This window comes from Coccomyxa subellipsoidea (genome assembly GCF_000258705.1).
Source record: "Coccomyxa subellipsoidea C-169, whole genome shotgun sequence".
NCBI classification, from domain to species: domain Eukaryota; kingdom Viridiplantae; phylum Chlorophyta; class Trebouxiophyceae; family Coccomyxaceae; genus Coccomyxa; species Coccomyxa subellipsoidea.
The window spans coordinates 1,488,413-1,507,493 of NW_005178034.1; the positions used below are offsets into that span (position 1 = coordinate 1,488,413).

Consider the following 19,081-nt stretch of genomic DNA (forward strand, 5'->3'; position numbering starts at 1 on the left):
GAACTGGCAGCATCCAAATAATCAAAACAATCCATCACAAAATGTGCAACACCAACAATGTCCAACTGCCACATGAATTGCTGCATCGTCACAATGGCTGCACCAAACAGCCCAGGATATCTGTCCCGAACAGATTGCAAGGCAGGGCACTCAAACACAAGGTGGCGCTCATCCCCAATAACCCCCAGTGACCTCCATGAAATGGTAGATCGTACCAGGGTTTAACAGGGGTCCTAGGAAATGTCAGGCCAGCCCCTAAATAGGGCAAGGGGGCTGCTATAATAGTAGCTGAAACTTCGGGGCGTCCCTGAGGTTCCCCAGGGTTTTCAACAGGGAGGAGCAGGTTTTCCCTTCAATCTCGCCTCCAAGTGCCACCAGTGGTTCATATTGCCTGAATAGTCAGGGGAGCCCCTGAGTCACACCCACGTGGTTTCGGGGCGTTGCCCTGATGCCATTTGGCCAAATCTGAGTTTATCCCGGGGTTGCCCTGAAACCTTGCCCCCAACCCTGCCAGGAGGAGGTGGGCCTCCAGTGGAGCAGGTGGGCCAATCCCTTGGGGGGCCCTGGGGGGCTGTCAAACCCTGGATCTCACTGCCACACGAGATTAGGAAGTGTCGCAAGTCTCCATTAACCCCTTTGATTTGAATCAAACTGACCCAGCAGCCTCAGTGACACCAGCGATCAGTGCTGAAATGTGTACACCACTGCGTCACGATCATGTGAACAGGCTTTCTCTTCCGCCGCAGAAAGTCTCTCCTACCGCACCGGGGGATGTGGTATGCAATGGTTGAAATCAATATTACTGCAATCCTGTCTAAGAAAGCACAAAGTATATGCAGAGAAGTCTGCGCTGGAGTTGCCTCATTAGACACTTCGGGAAGGCAGGTAGATCTCAGATCCCGTTTGTTTCTCATGTCACCCTGGCCCAAACCTCCACCCTCCCTGGATCCTGCCCACGATAAGGACGACTGTTGATCCACAGTGAACCGTTTCTTATCATTATAAGCAGGCAATGTGCTAGCAGGTAAAAGTCCGAAGCTCTTCGCGTGCTGTCTCGTAGAACAGAAGGCTTTACTAGGTATATTTCTTTCAAGTAGACAAGAATTGATTGTACTATTTGGTTTGATCATTCTGAATCTTTGTGTTGCTTTGACCATTTGTGGTCGGAAAGACACGGAGGTGTCCCTGAGTCGGGATCAGTGGTACGACAGGTCCGTAAAGAGCAGCCGTGTTCCTGCCAATAAAAACCCATTCTTAAAGTGGGATATTGAGTTCAGCATATTATAGGACCTTCAATGCATGCCCTGCTCAGTAGAGCACTCCTTCGAGTGAAGTGGTCTGCGGATAAGGTTTCGGCATGCTTCTCTACCGTCAGACGTGCAGGATCTTACAACAAACTTATGTGTCATGCACCAGGCTGATAATCGTGTTTTAAACCGGCCGTCCCCCCTCTACTTGTGCCGGTACATCGCCCCAAGACTACCGGATGGAACCCTTGATGGCACAACCGCATGTACGTCACCTGCTTTGCGAATGAACAAAGCCATTGTTGCTCCATTGCTCAACTCATGGATGATTTATTGCCATGAGCCTCAAATCTCTTACGATGTAAGTGTACAGATCTGTAGCTTATAAGCAAGTGAGCATCCACGTGCAACAATAGGCAGACTGGGCCCATAAAATGCCTCAATCGCTGAAGAATAAATTTGCGACTCAAAGATATGCCTAACATACTCCTCTTCTTGTCTATCAGCAGGCGGTGGTTGACATTGCCACCATGCCTGCACCTGATCAAGTGCCAGAGCCCACATCTCTCCTCCCACGCCCTGCTGTAAAGGTGCGTAGCCTCCATACTGCACATGAATTCAAATTCGATTTCAAATTGAAACACACAACGGGCAATTGTGCAACCTGCACAGGTTGCATGCGCTGAGAATGCACTGCTGAGAGAAGTGGTGAGCTATTTGCAGGGTGGGACTAATGCACAGTATGGCCCTGCCTGGACGGGCATGCATCCTCCAGACACCGACCCGGCAACAGTGGACAGGCATCCCAGTGGCATCATGGTTGAAGACCTCATGAGGGAGGTGGTCAAGTGTGTGCCTCATCCTTTGGCAGAGGCCTTGCTTTTGATAGTGCCGGCGCATGTCCAGAGCAAGCAAGGTCATGTGTGTGAAGTGCAAGCTGTGTTCTGAGAAGTGTTATCTGGTTTCACCCATTGTGACCTAGGCACCCAATATGACATTTTGCACTGATCTGCAGGTATGGGGAATTGTGTCAGGTGACTTACGACAATTTCATACGCTTTGGTGAGTCCTGGACTGCCCATTTCCTATGGTGTGGATTGAAAAACAATTATGCCCACTTGGCTTGAAGCGCTGCATTGCTTCAGGCCATGCATGCAGGGCCCAAGTGGCATGCTTGACCTTTCTGCCCTTGTACAACATTGATGATGCCTTTGAGATGAGCACGTGACCGGTGGAACAGGGGATGGACTGCCTCTGCACCCAAATCCAGCAAACCTTCTGGCAGACAGACAGGTGAGAACTATTGACATCTGGTGAGGTCCTGCCCATGTACGACACAATTTTGATTTTGATTTGGACTCGGACGATGGCCAATACAACTTCAAGTTGGTTTGGAAAAATTCTGGGAATCTTGCTAGGAGTGCCTCGATGCATCAGACCCTGAGTTTGACGGTAATAATGCACAGCCCATGGTTTGCTGCTGCAGCAGTTTCTCAGACAAGGCACATCAGGGTGGGAGGCTCACACCCTGCGAGCAACATATATTGGCCTTGGATCGCACTTCATGCCAATTATATGGCAGTGGCTATTATATTGAGCAGATGCGAATGGTGACTGATCCTGATGGACTTTGGGAGTTCCATTATGGGGTAGAGTATGTTGCAGCTTTACAAGCAGCTTTTCTGCAGCTGCACCTTGCCTCTTGCCAGAAAGCACATGTGGAAACAAAGACATTCTTGAATTTTTTAAAGACTGTTGAGCCTGGTTTGCATGCTGTGCAGCTGGAGTGGATTGACCCCAACACCTCAGCAGTGTATGACTACTCGATGGACGCTGACAAGGCTTACTACCTGACTGCCACCTCTGGCTTCTACCCTGGCGAGTTTGGCTTCTTCAGCCGCGGCAGACAGACCACCAACTGGATTGGTGCGCCTGCCCTCTGCTCCTAATGGATATTTGAGTAATATTTTAGAGTAAATTTAATTCAACACGCTAATCTTGTCAGAGACATGGTGTGTCTGCCAACAAGCTGCAGCTTGAACTCTACCATTGCGTTCCATGCATTTTTTTCACCTTTGCGCCCTTCATTCATGCGCTGCACTCCCATCTATGCGCCTTATTAGAGCAGAAATTTGGACACCTCAATTCTGTGTTCGTAGCTTGAGACCTTAGGATCCAGAGAATAAAGATATACAAATACAAAAAGCGTGCCCACAAGGTTAGCAGGGGGTGGTACAGAGAGTAGTCTTTACTAACCCCCTGAGGTCTTTGCTTCAAGGGTGAATGCAGGGTTTGCATGCAGGCTACGTGGCCATTTCCAAGCCTCTGGGGGAGAAGAGGAAGCGGGACATTGCAGTGGTCTTCAGAGGCACACAGGCCAAGACAGAGTGGGCGTCCGACTTTGTGTGGGAGATGCAGCCCTGGAGCGACCTGCAGACTGGACGGCACAATGTCAAGGTGGCCAAGGTGAGGCATGAAGCGCAACTGCATGTTTGCATTTTGCAGTCGAACAATTGCAAATCGTGCATGCACGCATCTGTAGTGAGAGCACGAGAAGTGTACCCCGGAAATTTCTGCGGAGGTGCATGGGATATAGCTCCATCACACTGTTCATCATGGAGCTTCCATGCTGCTGCTGCAGGGTCCCAGCATCTTTTGAGGAAGTTGAGGGGGCAGAAAATTTGAATATCTTTTGTGCCGCGCAGGGGTTTGAGACCATGTACAGGCGCTTTGCTTCCACACCAGGAAACACCCTCTCCATCCAGGTGCTGTTCTCAATTTGCCTCTCTCCTGCTGCCTCCTGTAGAAACAGTCATGCTGCGACAACTATCGCACGATTAGTAACGGCGCTATCCTGAAGAACATGCTTAGCACGTAAGGGAAGACATGCATCTCGGAACAGAACGTGGCACACTTTGCCGGAGGCGCCAATACAGCAAACACAGGAAACAGCTGTTCCATCTGCATCTTTGGTGCTTTAATGGCGGATTTGTGTTGTCTGTTCAGGGTCAGGTGCACGTGGCGCTGAGCAAGCTGCTGACTCAGTACGGGGACGAGATCGGCTCCATTACTACTACGGGCCACTCCCTCGGCGGCGCTCTGGCGTCCCTGTGCGCGTTTGACATCGCCTGGTCGCGCATCAACCGAGTGGAGGACAAACCGGGGGGCGCCCTCATCCCTGTGACTGCCTTCACCTTCGAGGCTCCGCGCGTAGGTGCGCCCCTTTTCAGGGCTACTCAGGGGACTCTAGATCAATTTAAGTCAACTCCCGGGCTACTGCCTCGCAGGGGTTTTATAAGCGCAGAAGATTTTAGATTATGTAGGCCACCTGGAAACAGAGTGAAGTAGCGCTGCAGGATAAAGGCAATTTCCGGGTGTCTGATGGGCAATGGCCGAATGAAGTTCTGCGCCACATCCCCGTGAGTGCCTTCCCCTTTGAGGCGCTACGGGTTGGTTTTGGAGCTGCAGCCAGGGGAATCTTGATAGACTCTAATAGGCTAGCTAGACCTTTGTTCTGCCTTCCTGTGTCATCCATAAATGAATACTAGCCTGTCTGGAGCGTGTGCAGCAGACAGAGGAGCAGCAGTACAATCTGCCGTCCGGGCCTCCGAGTCCTGCAAGGCAGACATGCAAACTATGTCAAACTATAACTAAATCACAAACAGTGACCTGGCCCGTCTCTAAGAGGGTATTCAGAGAGTGTCTTGCTGCAGCCTGACAGAAGACAATTACCAGGTGTCTTATGCGCAATTCTAATCATGTCTGCACTGCGCCACATGGCGCTTTGCTCACGAGGCAGGACAGGTGGCAACCGCCCACAGGCCAAGGACTATCACCGTGACTCATGCATATTGCCTGAGGCATGACAAGTCACGCAGGCAATGCGGCGTACGCAGCAACCTTTGATGGAGACTACAGCCCGGACAACCCTCCTGCCGACCTCAACAGCGTCAAGTATGTGAAGATGCTGCGCGTCGTCAACGTACCTGACATCGTCCCCAAGGTGAATTGTCCTTCAGCAATCCACATGCGCCTTGCTTGGATCTGGCGAGTCCATCAAGGGGTAGGATTTTGCAGCCTTTACTGCAGCTTGTCTGCAGACGCACCTTGCTTCCGGCAGGAAAAGCGTGTAATAATAAGAATAATAATCCACATGCGCCTTTCAGCCAGCGCGGTCCATCTCCACTCTGCACAGTGCTTGCATGGCCCACTGTCATGAGCTGGCCTCCACCAGAGCTGGCATGCCAGCACTGCTTTGCATCTAGATCTCCTTTTTCTGTGTGTTAGTTCTAAGCGTATAGTGACCGAGCAACATCCCCGCCTCTAGATTAATCTTGCTCAGGTCCTCATCCTTTCGATTGGAAGACAGATTAGTGCTTCTCTTGGACTGCAGCTTGTCTGCCGAAGTCGGCTGGCCATGCAAATAGCTGGAAATATCACTCTTCAGCCGCCCAATCAGCCCATTGTTGGCCGGCAGAAGTCTAATGATAATCTTTGGTGCGATTGCAGGCGCCGCGCACCGGATTTCGCCGCCAGTTCCTGCTGCCGTGGCGCTGGCCTCAGCTGGTGTTCTGGGCAGGCGCAACCGCGGCCGGTGTCCTGATTCCGTCCCTGCGAAACCGCGAGCTCGGCTATGTGCACGGCGGATTCGAGTGAGCGATTCCCACCACTTTGGCAGATGTATTTTCCACGTGTCAGTCACAATCATATCCACGCTGCGATGCACTCAAGCTTAGCGCGCATGGAAAACCGCTGTGCTGTGCAACTGAGTGCATGATGCCAAATCTTGCGAGTTCTGCTTCTGGCAGCAAGCCTCAGAAAGCGGGTGGTTGCTGGGAGGACTGCATGGGACAGTGGGTTTTTGGCAATTACAGAGCTGCACACTTTGCCACACCGGTAAAGAATCCTCTCCGTAAAGTCTTTGGCTCGCACAACGCCTTGCTAACACAGGAAAGTTCCCGTGCAGGTTCAATTTGAACTCGATTCCCCTGGAGGCTGAAGGCATCATCCGGGACATGAGGAACGACCACTGGCCTTGCCACATCAAGACCAAGATCGGCCAGTGGCACGATCTGCTCATGGCGCTATACCTCATTGACGACACGCGCCCCATTGGGGATCTGAACCCCCATCTGCCAGCTAACCAGCCATGAGGTCTTTGACATTCCAGAGGCATGCCCTTTATTAATTTTTTAAAGGCACATTCTGCAAAGTACACAGCAGAGCAACAAATGCACACGGAGAAATGGTGCTGCTAGGCTGCTAGCCGATGTCAGCTGATGTCAACTTTTACAGGAAAACAAAAGCTGCTGGGATAGCTTGGCACCATGATAATGAGATGTCAGATCATTATCTTCCTCGAGAACAGCGTAGGCTTTGCGGGATATTACAAGTATTGACATGATTAAAGGCTGGTTTGAACTTGCTCCCCATATCAGATGGTTCAAATGTGCTCTGACTGACATCCAAAGTACTTTTCATATTTCTATACATTGTCCAAACAGGCAGCAGCTAAGATGTGGCTCCAGAGATTGTACATCAGCATGAAACCAATTCATCCATCAATAAGACCAGTGGTGTAAAAGCAGTCAAGACGCATCGTTACGAGAAATCGAGCGGCACATTGTGGTCAGCGTCATTCTCCGGCGCTCAAGTCATTGTGCATCGTCTTGCTAAGCTAACAATCAAAGCTCGTCACGTCATAGAATGAGGCAGGTGTTGTATCAGGTCAAGCTGCTGCATGACTGGCACCACCATTATATGCATGGTGCTGCGCTCATGGCAGCGCAGGCAGCTCTTTTGTCACCACTGAGCCGCCAATGTTGAGCGGCCCGACCGGGTTGTAGACTGTCTTCACGGGCGCGATGGCGATTAGCGCGGGCGCAATATTGAGCCCCTGCCATGCGTACTCTACATGTCAGCATGCCGCCCATCAGGAGAGTTGCTGGATGTATTCTGCACAAATTCAGTGAAGCATTACAAGCATGTAGACCACACCACAAACAAACATTGCACGCTACACTTCAAAGGCAAACACCTAGCAAGGGAACAAGAACAAAAGTGCTGGCAAGTGGACAGAGCACCCACCTGGCCAGCGATGGTGGTATCGAAGGGCGCAACGACGATGACGGAGGGTGAAATACTCAACCCAAAGGGGTTGACGTTGACGCCTGTTGGCGCCACTGAGATGCCCTGAGGCGAGATGTTGATGCCGGTCGCGCCTATTGCCACAGCCGTGGGGTTGATGACCACCGCGCAAGGCTCGTACTTCATTCCTTTTCAGCTGAGGTCCAAGAACTTGGCTGCACATACATAACCGAGGACTCACTTATAAAAAAACTGACAAGATGCTGGCATCTTTGTCAAGGCATCAATGTGACCATCCCACTTATGATCAGCGTCTCCCAGTATCAACATGCACAAATGATCCTGGGGTCATCATTGGCAATGATTCATTGCAGAGACCTCCCTTGAGGATGATGGCCACTTACCGGAAGATTTTCCAACTCTTGGAGAGTTGTCAAAGAACACAGGTGCGTCAATCTGCATTTTCGGCTTGAGAAATTTCTCAATGAGCGACGTGAAGTTGCCGTGGCTGGCATCCGTGAACAGCTGGCCCTGCAAGAAAGCACCACATGATTGTCATTGCCTGGGATCCCAATGCTCAGAGGTAACAAGTTTTGCTCACGCGTGCCGGCATCTGCCTAGTCAGTGATCTATAGCCCATTACCCTTAGGGGTATTATACAATCCAAAGTGTGTAATTCCTTGGTCAGGGCTGAAGGGGAGGTCCCAGCGGCCAGGCCGGGGGGACCAGCGCTAAGCTGCGCTGGTCAGACCGGGGGATTCTGCAATGTGCAGACCAATATGATCCGGTCAAACACGTCCAGAGCTACAGAGACCTGGTCGCCTAGCAGAACCAAACCATCGACGCTTTATGCTCTCACTTGCTAATTAGCTCATAAGCCAAAAACTTCGTTACATCAGATGTTTACTTGGCCATTCTATCAGTATCTCCTTATGAACACAATTGGCAAGCTGACTCTTTGCAGCATCTACATTACAGTCGAAGTTTTAATTTTGTCAGCGACACCGATTCTCAATGATGTCTCTCGTCCAGACTTACTTGCTTGTGCAGATGGCGTGTTGCCAGGTCTTGGAAGCTCTTCAGAGCTTCCAAGCTCTCCTCCTGGGATTTGCCACCATAGCTCATCGCTGAGGCCACGATGTCGGTCCACATGCCGAAGCCCGACGTTGCCACCGGCAGGTCGATGGTCTCGGCTGCGCCCCATCCCACCAGCATCACGGTCACAAGCACGAACAAGCACCTACGGCACACACAAGAAAGGTTTTTCGCCGTTAAACTCCATGAAGACACATAACTTTGACCTTTCATGATTTGGGTATGATTGCCGGGGCTCCAACTTGTGAATCCGGAATGACGTATCAAGGTCCTTTCGTTCGCGCCTCTTTGACCCACTGTCCTTTCACCGACATGTGCTGCTACAAGACATCCCATGGCAAAGTTTGTGAGTTTGTGGATAGAAAACCCTTTCAAAGGGCAGCAGACTCGTGCTATAGAGTACAAGGCCTTGTGACGCCTTGCTTGGGTCACAGTGCACAATGCTCTCCCACAACACATCTGTCTGTTCTCCCCAGTGCACCTTCTAGAGTATTCGCTGTACGAACTAACCTGATTGCTTATTCACCTTAAACGTGTATATTCAGGAGTAGTGTCCCACCTCTTTAAGGCCATTTTGACGATACTTGAGAGAGGTTGCTCACGCAAGTGTCCCAGAAGGCTGCGGCAATTTCTCGAGGAAAGGTATCTTAATGGACTACAATGTCCTTGGATACTTTTGAATGATCTGTGCGAAAGTTTTGAAGCAGAACAATCCTTCTCGTGGGGATACTATACCGGACGAATCAGCTGGGTTACGTGGAAAGTGCTTGATTAGGCCAAAGGCTGGACCCCTAAGCGCTGTGCGCATTGGGAAGATATCGCTGTTGGCGATCCCACAACAGCGTCTTAAACACCTACAGGTGCACCGCCGGCCATCATCCTAATCTTATTCCCCCTTCATTCACACCAGGCAGCCGAGACACCGTGGTCTTGTTGAAGCTACCTTTCCACTTGGCAGCAGTCCCTGTGTCAAGAAAGGACTTAAGATGACTGCACTGGAGCATGCTGGTCAGTGACCAGTGGTCACATGCTTCTGCAAACTGCTTCCCCAGCTGGTACCGTAGCAGTGACTGTGTGCATGCGCCGTGTTGCCATGCAAGACAGTGAAGGTCTGAGGAGGCTTTTGCTTCTGCAGCACTGACCACGTTGTTCAAGATGATGCACTGCGCCCCAGGCTTGCATCAGGATCACCAAATCATGATATCGATGCATCTGCATGCATCATGATGCGCATCAACACTGCCGCTCTCGAGAAACATGTGTTTCCAGAAGAATGCCCTTAAGACTTTATAGATGCAAAGTAAATATATGGGTTCGTTTGAAAGGCAATGATCAACTGCCAATGTGACTTGGGCACTAAGATAAAACTGCCATCCTAAGCAAGGGGACAGCCAGACTAGGCTAGCTGCAATTTGGAGCATGAGGGCAATCATATGGTGGCCAATGTTCGCCAAAGACGTCTTGGAAAGTCTGTTAGAGACCTAGAATGATATAAAAAACGGAAGAGATCACCTCTCCCCGACATTTCTGAGAAGAGGAAGGATTGATGAGTGACTGATGGTGGCTTCTCAGGCAGATTTGGTTGCGAAACTCGGGGCAGCGGATGCCGATGCGCGATTGCATGCCATCAGAGATGTTAAGAATCAGATCATCGGTAATAAGTCGAGAAAGCTGTCCTACATAAAGCTGGGAGCTGTTCCCAGAGTTGTTGAACTACTAGCTTCATCAAACGCAGAGCTTTCAGTGCGCATCCAATGTGCGGCAACAGTAGGCAGTTTTGCTTACGGCTTAGACGATGGACTGAAGGCTGTGATGGAAAGTGGGGGTGTGTTACAGCTCATTCAGATGCTCTCCAGCCTGGATGACTGTGTGGTAGAGGCTGGCGTAAGGGCTCTGAAGATGGTCTACCGGGTGACAAACATTCTCTGCAATTTGATGCTGTTCGCATGACCTGAATTTCGCGCTCGGTGATTCATGTACTGAGTACCAGGTACTGCTGGTCAAGGGGTAACCATAGACGAGTGCAAGGCCACATCAGAACAACTGAATAATTTCTGTTGCTTTGATGCAGTCTCCTGAGGCTCCCAAGGCTCACCGCCTGACAGCAGACGCCTTGCAGCGCTTGGTGGTGCTCCTCTCATCAGACAACCGCAGCGTGGCTGAAGTGGCAGCGCGGGTCTTGGCTCGCTGCTGCGATTCCCCAGAGCAGGTGTGCAGCTACTCCATCTTCTGACAGAGCTTTCCTTGCTCCCATCTCAGGGATGAGGCAGTCAAGGAGGCATGATTGCTGGCATTAGCTGCCTCGATTGATATTCCCAACTCTTAGATCCGCATTTTGAGGCCACATGCCAGGAAAGTCAAAATCGTGGGCACTGCAAGTCAATCCTGGGTGGGCCGAGTCCCCAGGGAACTTTCGTCCATGCATGGACTCCAGGTCTAAGTCCGGCAGCTGACGTTGGCTGCGCGGGGGTTCCAGAAAATGATGGTGGCGGAGGCGGGGGGACTGGAGGGGTTACTACGGCTGATGGCAACGGGGGAGTTGCCGCGAAAAGAGGCGGCGGTAGACGCGCTGGCGACGCTGACATCAGGCAGCGATGACATCAGCCGCCGCGTCGCTGACTCAGCGCACGTGACATCACAGCTGCTGCCGCTGCTCAAATCGCCGTCCGCGCGCGTGCGCTTCCTGGCCGCCTGCTGCCTCACCAACCTTGCCCCCGCCCTGCCCTCCACCAGCTCGGCGCCCTCCCAGTCCGAAGAGGTGATTGTCCCTCAAAACTCTATGAAGGAATTAGGAAACATAGAGGAATTTCTGCTCAGGAACACCTTGAAAGCCGGCTTCCCTGTTATTGAACTATCGAGCCGTTATCCCTCATCAAAGCGCTCGCCTGGGTGGCCTGGCATTCCTGATCCTTGTGATACTGATTGGAAAAATATCACCAGCACCAGGATTATCGCCTGGCAAGCGCATTGTATCAAGCATGAAGAGCCGGTGATGTGATGTGGGTGCTGAGAGTCTGGCATGCTGAACTAGGGATACAATTTTTGTATGGGGTGATGAGACAATTATGGTGTGGACTACCCATGGAGAGGGGAAGAATCTTTGGATGGGATGATGAATGGGTGGGCAATCTTTCAAACTAATCAATGGGTTTGATGACATCAGCCAATTTTAGGGAGGTGTAGGATAGCTTTGTCCTGCAGCCTCCCTGCAGATGCACCTTGCCCTCTGGCAGGAACACCATGCAGCAACAGTAAGAGTATTTATAACAGGAATAGAAATGGTACACTAAGCATGACAGTGATGTCAGAATAATCTGGAGCGTCACGGGGCGGCAGCATGTGTGGCAGCCTTGACCTGCACCTGATCTGCAGAAGCTCATTGCCTTCTTTGCAGGAACAGCGTGTCCAAAAGCAAGCACAGAAATGATTGACAATGCTAGAGTGTTACTGGGCTGGCAGGAAGTGAGGCGGGCGGTGCTGCCTGTACTGGCGAAGCTGCTGGGTGAGGTTGAGGTGTGGGAGGAGGTGCCGCATGTGCTCAGCCGCCTGCTGGCCGACAACCCCCAGCTGCAGGCAGCCGCGGCCGACGCCGACGCCGTCTCCAAACTCGCCAGCTTCCTGCGCTGCGACGACTGCAGCCAGCGCCTCAAGGTGCCGGGGGCCCCAGAGTATACTGTGAGATTTTCCTTGAGATTATGCGGCCCTGCAGGGGAGACGGCAGGGCAGGTCAATAGCGACGCAGCAGATTTGGGATGCCGCCATCCGTGAGTCCCCGCAAGGGAAACAGCTGGGCAGGGGAGTTGCACATGGGCGATGCAGCGTTGCAGGAAAGCTGAGGGACGTGAAAGCGATATAAGAACTGCATCTAGATGCGAGCCTGGCAAGACAAAAGCAGACTTCAGGCAAGGACAAGCTGAAATGGAACACCAAGTTTAAGAAGTAGATGTAAGACAGCACTGGACAGATTCATTCTTCGTGGGATGCTGCATGCTGTGTGCTTGCTATGGCGCAGGAAGGAACGCTGCGAGCGCTGAGCACACTGTGTGCTGACCGGGAGGCCAGCAGGCGCCAGCTCATCGACGCAGAAGCCATGGGCGCCATAGTGCGGGCGCTCGATGACACATCCCCACAGGTGCCACATTTTCCCTGTCACTGAAACACCACCGATTTATCAAAACCACACCAGAAGCAAAAGGAGCACGGACCCTCAGAAAGTGTGTGAGCATTCAACAGTACACCTGGGTGTGTAGTAATGCTGCAACACTGAGTGCGTGTATGAGCATCCAAGGGTGCATAAATGGCATTAAACATCTTTGGCACAGCCGTACTGGTACATGCATGCGACGTGCTCTGTTCACGGCCTCTCCTGGCACAGCCTGAATTGGCGCAGCCTGATCCGGCACTGGCCTAACTACTAATAAGTACGTGGCCTGTCTTGGTGGAACCTCGTCTGATAGTTACAGCTCGCCAGCTGTGGCACAACCCAATTGTTGAATTCTCGCTGCCTGAATGCTTGCATGCCTGATCTGGCACGGCCTGATCTGACAGCATGCACGTGCCAAAATAGGTGCGACTGGCGGCGTGCGGCTGCGTGCGCGCAATGTCGCGAAGTGCCAAGTCCCTGCGGGCATCGCTGGTGGAGCATGACGTGGCGGCGCCGCTTTTTCGAAATTTGAACGATGCCGACCGCGACGTGCGCATCATCGCGTCCGCCACCCTCTGCAACCTCGTCCTTGATTTCTCCCCCGTGAAGGTGCGCGCATGCATGTAGAAGAGCAGATTTGATGACGCAGTTCATTTCCCAGTTCGTCAATGAAGGGCTCTCAAATTATACCCAACCCATGACTATGATGGCTGCGGTCATAGACCCCCAAAAGGGGTGTCTTACAAATTGATGCGGCAGGACATCAACCTCATGGGTTGCGGCTATCAAGGCAAATTTAGGAGGGAGACTTGGACAATATACAGCGCTGCTGGTTGCATTGTCCAGGCAAAGCATACATAATCATCTTGCATGGCAGTAGCAACTTCGACTCTGGATGTTCATGCCGGAAATTTGTACGGGGTGAACTTTACTATGTTTTTACATAGCTGCTGCCTCCTCACTGGTTGGACTGCAGGGTCTGACAGTATGTTGTGTGGCTGGCGCGCAGCAAGCGGTGCTGTCGGCCGGCTGCATTCCGGCGCTGGCGGCCCTGGCGGCCAGCCCGGACGCGGAGCTGCGCCTGAACGCGGTGTGGGCGCTCCAGAATCTGGTCTACACCGCCCCGGCCGAAGTGCGCGCTGCTGTCTGCAACGCGCTGAGCTGGCGCGCCGTCGTTGACCTCACCAATGACATGCAGACCGAGGTGCAGGTGGGCTGCTGCTACTCTGGGCACTTTTGAGATTCTGTCTGCCATCTTGTTGTGTTCTTTGGCAGCGAATTTCAATCATGCACATTGCGCAGGCATGGGTCACAAAGTGAAGGAATGCCGTCAAACCGGCCTTTGTCACCTATATGGAAAGGACTAGCTCCCATTCCTTCCTGCAGTGATGTCCAGCCTGTTGCTCCCATGAATAAGGCTACTGACCGCGCAACGTACAGAAGGGACTGCCAGGGGTGCTTAATTCGCATGGAACAGGCCTTCCAGCTTCTCACTGTCAAATATGCACAAAACTGCCACTGCCCTGTGGAGACCTTGCTTCGGATTTTTATCCAATTTTGCTTCCAAAAGTGGAGCAAGAAGTGAGCCTATTCTGCCGACTGCTGTAGGAGCGAGCGCTCAACATGCTGCGCAACCAGTGCGCCAATCTGCCGGACAGAGACGCAGCCAAGCTGGTGGATATGTTGCTCAACTGGAGCGGCGGCGAGCTGTCTGGCCTGCTGATTGCGCGCTCGGACCCTGCCGCCTCACACCCAGTCTCCCACCGCGTTCAGGCTCTCTACACCCTCTGCAACATTGCCGGGGCCGGTGCGACCCCCCTGCCGCTACCTGTTTCCCATTACTCAAATTCCACTTTTGCGGGGGACTTGGGTCCCCCCGGTGGTAAGAGGCGGGATCCCCCGGCGGTGGTGTCAGATCCCCTAGCGTGGTGGCGGCTTGGCCACGCATGAAAGCTCTGCAAGTGTGTGTGATGTGCTCATAAGATGTTACAGAGGAAGGCTTGGACCACACATCTTGCATTGGAGCGCAAGGCATGCAAGGGGAGACACGTAGAGATGGAAAGTTAATACCTTATACAACACCAGCAGCTAGGATGTGCCCAAGTGTAGGCACCTCGAGAGACCTACCGCCACGCGCAGAGGCAGGAGAAGGCCTGCATGTTTGACAATGCCTCCACTATCATTTGATGATGGAGCCTCGCAAGAGAATCGTACGCCCATCAATTCGTGCTCTGCCATGCAGGGGAGGAGAATTCGCGCGACGGCATGATGGCGGCTGGCTTGGGCCCACACTTGGGGCGGCTGCTGGCGGAAGGCGGCGAGGAGGTGCGCCTGGCCGCAGTGTGGGCCGTCATCAATCTGACCAGCGCCGACGACGCGCGGCCGGGAGCGGCCAAGCGCGTCGCCGCCCTGCGCGAGGCCGGCGTGTCCGCGGTGCGCTGCCGCTGAGACCTGCGTTCAAGTCTTGCGCGCGCACTCCATTTATTTTTCGGTTCTTATTCGGTCTACGAGCGCTCTTTTTGCTGTCTGTGCGCATTGTGTGGGAGCAACTTTTGCCTGCATAATGCAATTCTATTGGCACAGTCAAGCTGGCCCTCTGCATCTGAGACCCAAGTTGCAGTCCCCTCGTGCAAGCACCTGGCATTTTGGAGCTTGTTTACGGATATCTCTCTGCTGTCTGTGCACTTTGCAGAGTGCAAGGTCTGAGAGGTCGAGCTTGCTGCTTTTCCTCAATGCCGGGAGTGCCAGTTTGAACAGAATATGGAATGGCTGATTGTGAACAGTGACTGCCACAGCGCGTCACTTTTGCTGCCTCTGTAGAAACGAAAAGAAAGATGCAAATTTGTTATTTCTTCTGACTGGAGTGTGCTGATTATGACAGGTGCTTGCAAACCTGTCGCAGCAGTCTGAGGATCTGGGCATCGACCTGAGGGAGCGGCTGAAGACAGCGCTGGACAACTTTGTTGCGCATGACATGTTCACAGAGTAGTCTGGAAGGTCGTTGAACCCCATGGAAAGAAGCCTCCTGTGACAATTTCACCAATCTTTGTATGGTGTCTTGCCATAGCAGGGGATTTGGACTGGTGCATGTGCATGCACTGTCAGCACTTTTGATATCATCATTGGTTTGCGGTGAATGTCTGTAGCACCAACTGCAGTTAGCAATACTCTAGATTTTTATCCTTTCCACAATGGATAAACATGGTGTACCCTCGGTGTTGGAAGACAGGCACACACACACCCGTAGATGTACCCTGCACTGGCAGCCTACATATGGCAAACTGCTTAAGGATACTTGCCAAGAGACTGAATTTCTTGTCCACATGGATTGGGGGCAGGTGCATACTAAGCTCAGTAGGTACTGCGCCTGCGGTACCTGCCTAATTGGGCATCACATATGCCTCTTGATGTACAGTGATATCAGTTTCATTTCCATGCACTCATCTCTGTAATCACTGCTCAGGTGTCACTTCCGGCCCTTCGGGAGAATCTTCGCTGCCAGCAGACTCTTCACTGCTTGAGTCTGTTGTGAATGCGCTCTCCACTGCCAGCCTAGCCCTCAAGTAATTCACACTCCCCTCCAGCACTCCCTTCTCATCCTTGAGCCTCTGCAGCGTGCTGTTCTCCTGCAGCAGGTCCATTGCACACATTAGAGCGGTACATATCAAGAATGAATGACCGTTTCCCTGAAATTTCTGCATTACGTATCTCAACCTGTAATCTGCGCCAGAAGACAGCGCTCTGAATGCTGCTGTCTTGACAGTTGTTTGTGCCACAGCCTCTGGGTCTAAACTCAATAAGGCCAAAGGCAGGACAGTCACTTTTATTCCTATACATACACATGCAGCTGTGTATTAAGAGTAATGCAGTGGCTGCTGTGTAATAAGTGTAATGCAGTGCTGGGATTTGCCTGCAGGAGGATCTGCTGGTGCTGAGGCATTTCTCTGAAGTTTGAGGCAATCCAGTAGGACAGGTCTCTGGGTCCCAAGTCCTTCAGCTCCTCTGGCTCATACTGCTCATCACCAACCTATGCAGACAATGCCAGCCAGCTGCTCTTACTTGTCACAAAAGATTCCTGATTTACCCTCAATCCTACATCGATTCTGGCAGGCGAATGGTCCCACACAGGAGACTGGTCCTACTGGCAAGACAGTGATCCCACAGAGGACTGAACAAGCACAACATTCGACGAAGTGTTGTAGAGGGCTGAAGCCTGCAGAACAAAGTATGCAACCATGCTAAGAATTGCTTGAGCTCAATCAAGTGGGAAAATTAATACCTTGATGGTCCCCTTTCTGACGTGCAGCCGTATGAGTGTCCGGAAGAGCTCCCTCACTTCATCGGCCTCCGCCTGAACCTGCACAACATGCCATGCAGTTACTAATGCAGAGTGGTCAGGGATGCTTGCATGCCTCGCCTCTACCCCATTTGTCCAATTTTGCTCTTGCCTGAGACACCCCCAAGTCATGTCAAGCGTCAGTGCTGCCTTGACAACTTGTCAATGACAAGGGATGTCAGTCAGCATCTGTAGCTTGATTAAACAGCCAAAGGGTCTGATTGTGTTTACCTCTGGGAGAGAGTCATCATCTTCATCTAGCACCTCCACTTCGCAGATCAGCACTGGCCGCTCCTCACAGATGCGCAGCACCTTGAACCGCTCTATCCCTGCATGGCCGCACAGTCTCTTCCTCCTGAGAGCCTCAACTCAGCAGTGGAGAGGGGTCTGGCAATCTTTACCGACTGCTTGCCAAAGCATGCATCTGCAGATGTTCTGTTTCACACACAAGATGCTCGGCAAGATGAAATGATCATCAGCGTACCTTTGTTCTCGATGCCTAACCTGCCGTCATCCATGCGCATGTGGCTCTCAATCAGTAGTGTGGTCCCTATCGCTGCTATGGCGCCCTTGGAGTCCGACTGCAGGCATCAACACACACTCAATATGAGGACACAAGTTGAAAAAAGCTTGACAATCTCTGTGCAGCAGGAGAAGTGTAGTAGATTGGCATGTTATGCAGTGGTGCGGGAAAAGCTTACCCAGCACATTCCAAAGCGCCTTGTTCCGGCATAGGGACTGTCATCTTGAATCAAGCCCTCCTCAAGTCTGCAAGCCACGAAGATTCAGTATCAGACGTCAAGTGGAGTTCTCACACTTCTCTGTCAGATGAAACAACTGAGAGCCTTTCAAAGAAGTCAAGGGCGTGGAGCTCACCCATCCGCTCCTTTAAGCAGTGTATTGAAGAGGACACGGTACCTGTAACCCCATGGGCAATCTTCAAGGGAGGAACGATGTAAAAAGCAAGCATCCACGTGGGCATGTGCAGGGGCAAGCTCACCTCGCTTCGAAGATATGAAGAGGAAATGCGGCAGCTGGAAATGCAACAGTGTTGAGTGGAAAAATAGGAATTGTCTTGATCTGGGAACTGGCGAACGTCCTGATTGTCCCTTGCCTCCTGAAGCTGCATCTCCTAGGACATCTGTTTCCTAGCAACCCTGTACTAAAAGACTGCATCCCGCATTCGCGTGGATTTAGTCGCGCATTAAGAGATCTGCTAGATGTATGGCACTGAAACGGTTCAATGCTCACAGACTGCGTCCTTGTTGTTGAGAGAGGGCAGTGATGTGCTTTCGTGCTCCCAACACTAGGTGGTGAAGCGACGCCACAATACATGTCAACTCAAACGCACTTGAAGTAACTTTACCTTAGCACGTCTCTGCATGGAGTTTGTGAATCTCAAGAAACGTGGAGTAAAGATCTGTGTCCTCCTGAGCTGGCGTTCGGTTGCCTAGTTAGACGGATACTTGGTGGCCTGCATGTTGCTGCATGCTTGTGAATTTGACATTGACGTGCGCATACTGTCAACAACTTATGAACTTTTAGTCTGCTCTACAACCGTGTGCATGAGCGCTCTTCCTGGAATTTGCAAGTGCCAGCAGGCACGCAACAGCCTGAGTCCCTAATAAGGACACTTAGCACTTTAAAGGAAGTGTCTCCGAGCTGCATTCTTGCTTGGGTAGGGCCCTATAGGGCCACAGTCACATGCTTGCCTGCTTTCAACATGGCATTGGCACAAAAAATGTTTATCTCACATAGGCAATACTCGTATAGTATGTCAGTATCTGATCCGCGGATTTCAAGACTATCTCGTGATCAGCTTCTGGTGCTCCTCCCTTCTGCACTGACGGCAGCTCAGGCGGTTGTTCACGTTCCAACTCCCAACACGATCGTTTGTTGCAGCTTGCCAATCATGCACTTGACCTGTCAGCTCACTGACATGCTGCCACCACACGATGTCATGACTGTAAGCACCATGTTGATCTGGTCGCTTGTCACCGTTGCGCGTGGGATGCCACTGCGCAGCAACCTCCGGCGCCTTCACAGCAATGGAGTTGCACGGGCACACCACACGCCCATAGCAAAAGGGGCAGCCAGCTCCCTCCCGCTTTGCATTGCCAGTGCGGTCACCAATTCGAGCACTCCATTCATGGGCATGGGTGCATCCAGGAG

The 19,081-nt window shown here is 52.0% G+C and overlaps 4 protein-coding genes across 4 annotated transcripts; 2 read left to right on the forward strand and 2 right to left on the reverse strand.

Moving 5' to 3' along the window:
- Nucleotides 1-1,777: 1,777 nt before the first annotated feature.
- COCSUDRAFT_63967 (hypothetical protein) lies at nt 1,778-6,400 on the forward strand (the record flags this gene model as incomplete). The annotated part of the gene is made up of 9 exons (XM_005647329.1): nt 1,778-1,837; nt 1,971-2,087; nt 3,029-3,173; nt 3,550-3,713; nt 3,953-4,012; nt 4,254-4,461; nt 5,126-5,250; nt 5,757-5,899; nt 6,214-6,400. The coding sequence occupies 9 exons, from the start codon at nt 1,778-1,780 to the stop codon at nt 6,398-6,400; spliced, it is 1,209 nt and encodes a 402-aa protein (XP_005647386.1).
- Nucleotides 6,401-7,023: 623 nt separating this feature from the next.
- COCSUDRAFT_36877 (hypothetical protein) lies at nt 7,024-8,549 on the reverse strand (the record flags this gene model as incomplete). Its single annotated transcript, XM_005647330.1, has 4 exons — nt 7,024-7,143; nt 7,335-7,522; nt 7,739-7,865; nt 8,373-8,549. The coding sequence occupies 4 exons, from the start codon at nt 8,547-8,549 to the stop codon at nt 7,024-7,026; spliced, it is 612 nt and encodes a 203-aa protein (XP_005647387.1).
- A 1,725-nt stretch (nt 8,550-10,274) lies between these two features.
- Nucleotides 10,275-15,562, forward strand: COCSUDRAFT_63969 (ARM repeat-containing protein; the record flags this gene model as incomplete). The annotated part of the gene is made up of 10 exons (XM_005647331.1): nt 10,275-10,340; nt 10,501-10,638; nt 10,906-11,187; nt 11,889-12,080; nt 12,442-12,561; nt 12,997-13,182; nt 13,583-13,783; nt 14,182-14,380; nt 14,816-15,006; nt 15,455-15,562. The coding sequence occupies 10 exons, from the start codon at nt 10,275-10,277 to the stop codon at nt 15,560-15,562; spliced, it is 1,683 nt and encodes a 560-aa protein (XP_005647388.1).
- Nucleotides 15,563-15,734: 172 nt separating this feature from the next.
- On the reverse strand, nt 15,735-18,286 carry COCSUDRAFT_33405 (hypothetical protein). The gene is made up of 8 exons (XM_005647332.1): nt 17,910-18,286; nt 17,786-17,827; nt 17,611-17,677; nt 17,394-17,490; nt 17,141-17,238; nt 16,853-16,930; nt 16,487-16,600; nt 15,735-16,202 (listed from the first exon to the last, which is right to left on the reverse strand). Exons 3-8 carry the CDS (start codon nt 17,617-17,619, stop codon nt 16,026-16,028), a joined length of 573 nt encoding a protein of 190 aa, XP_005647389.1. The 5' UTR covers nt 17,620-17,677; nt 17,786-17,827; nt 17,910-18,286; the 3' UTR covers nt 15,735-16,025.
- Between the last annotated feature and the right edge of the window lie 795 nt (nt 18,287-19,081).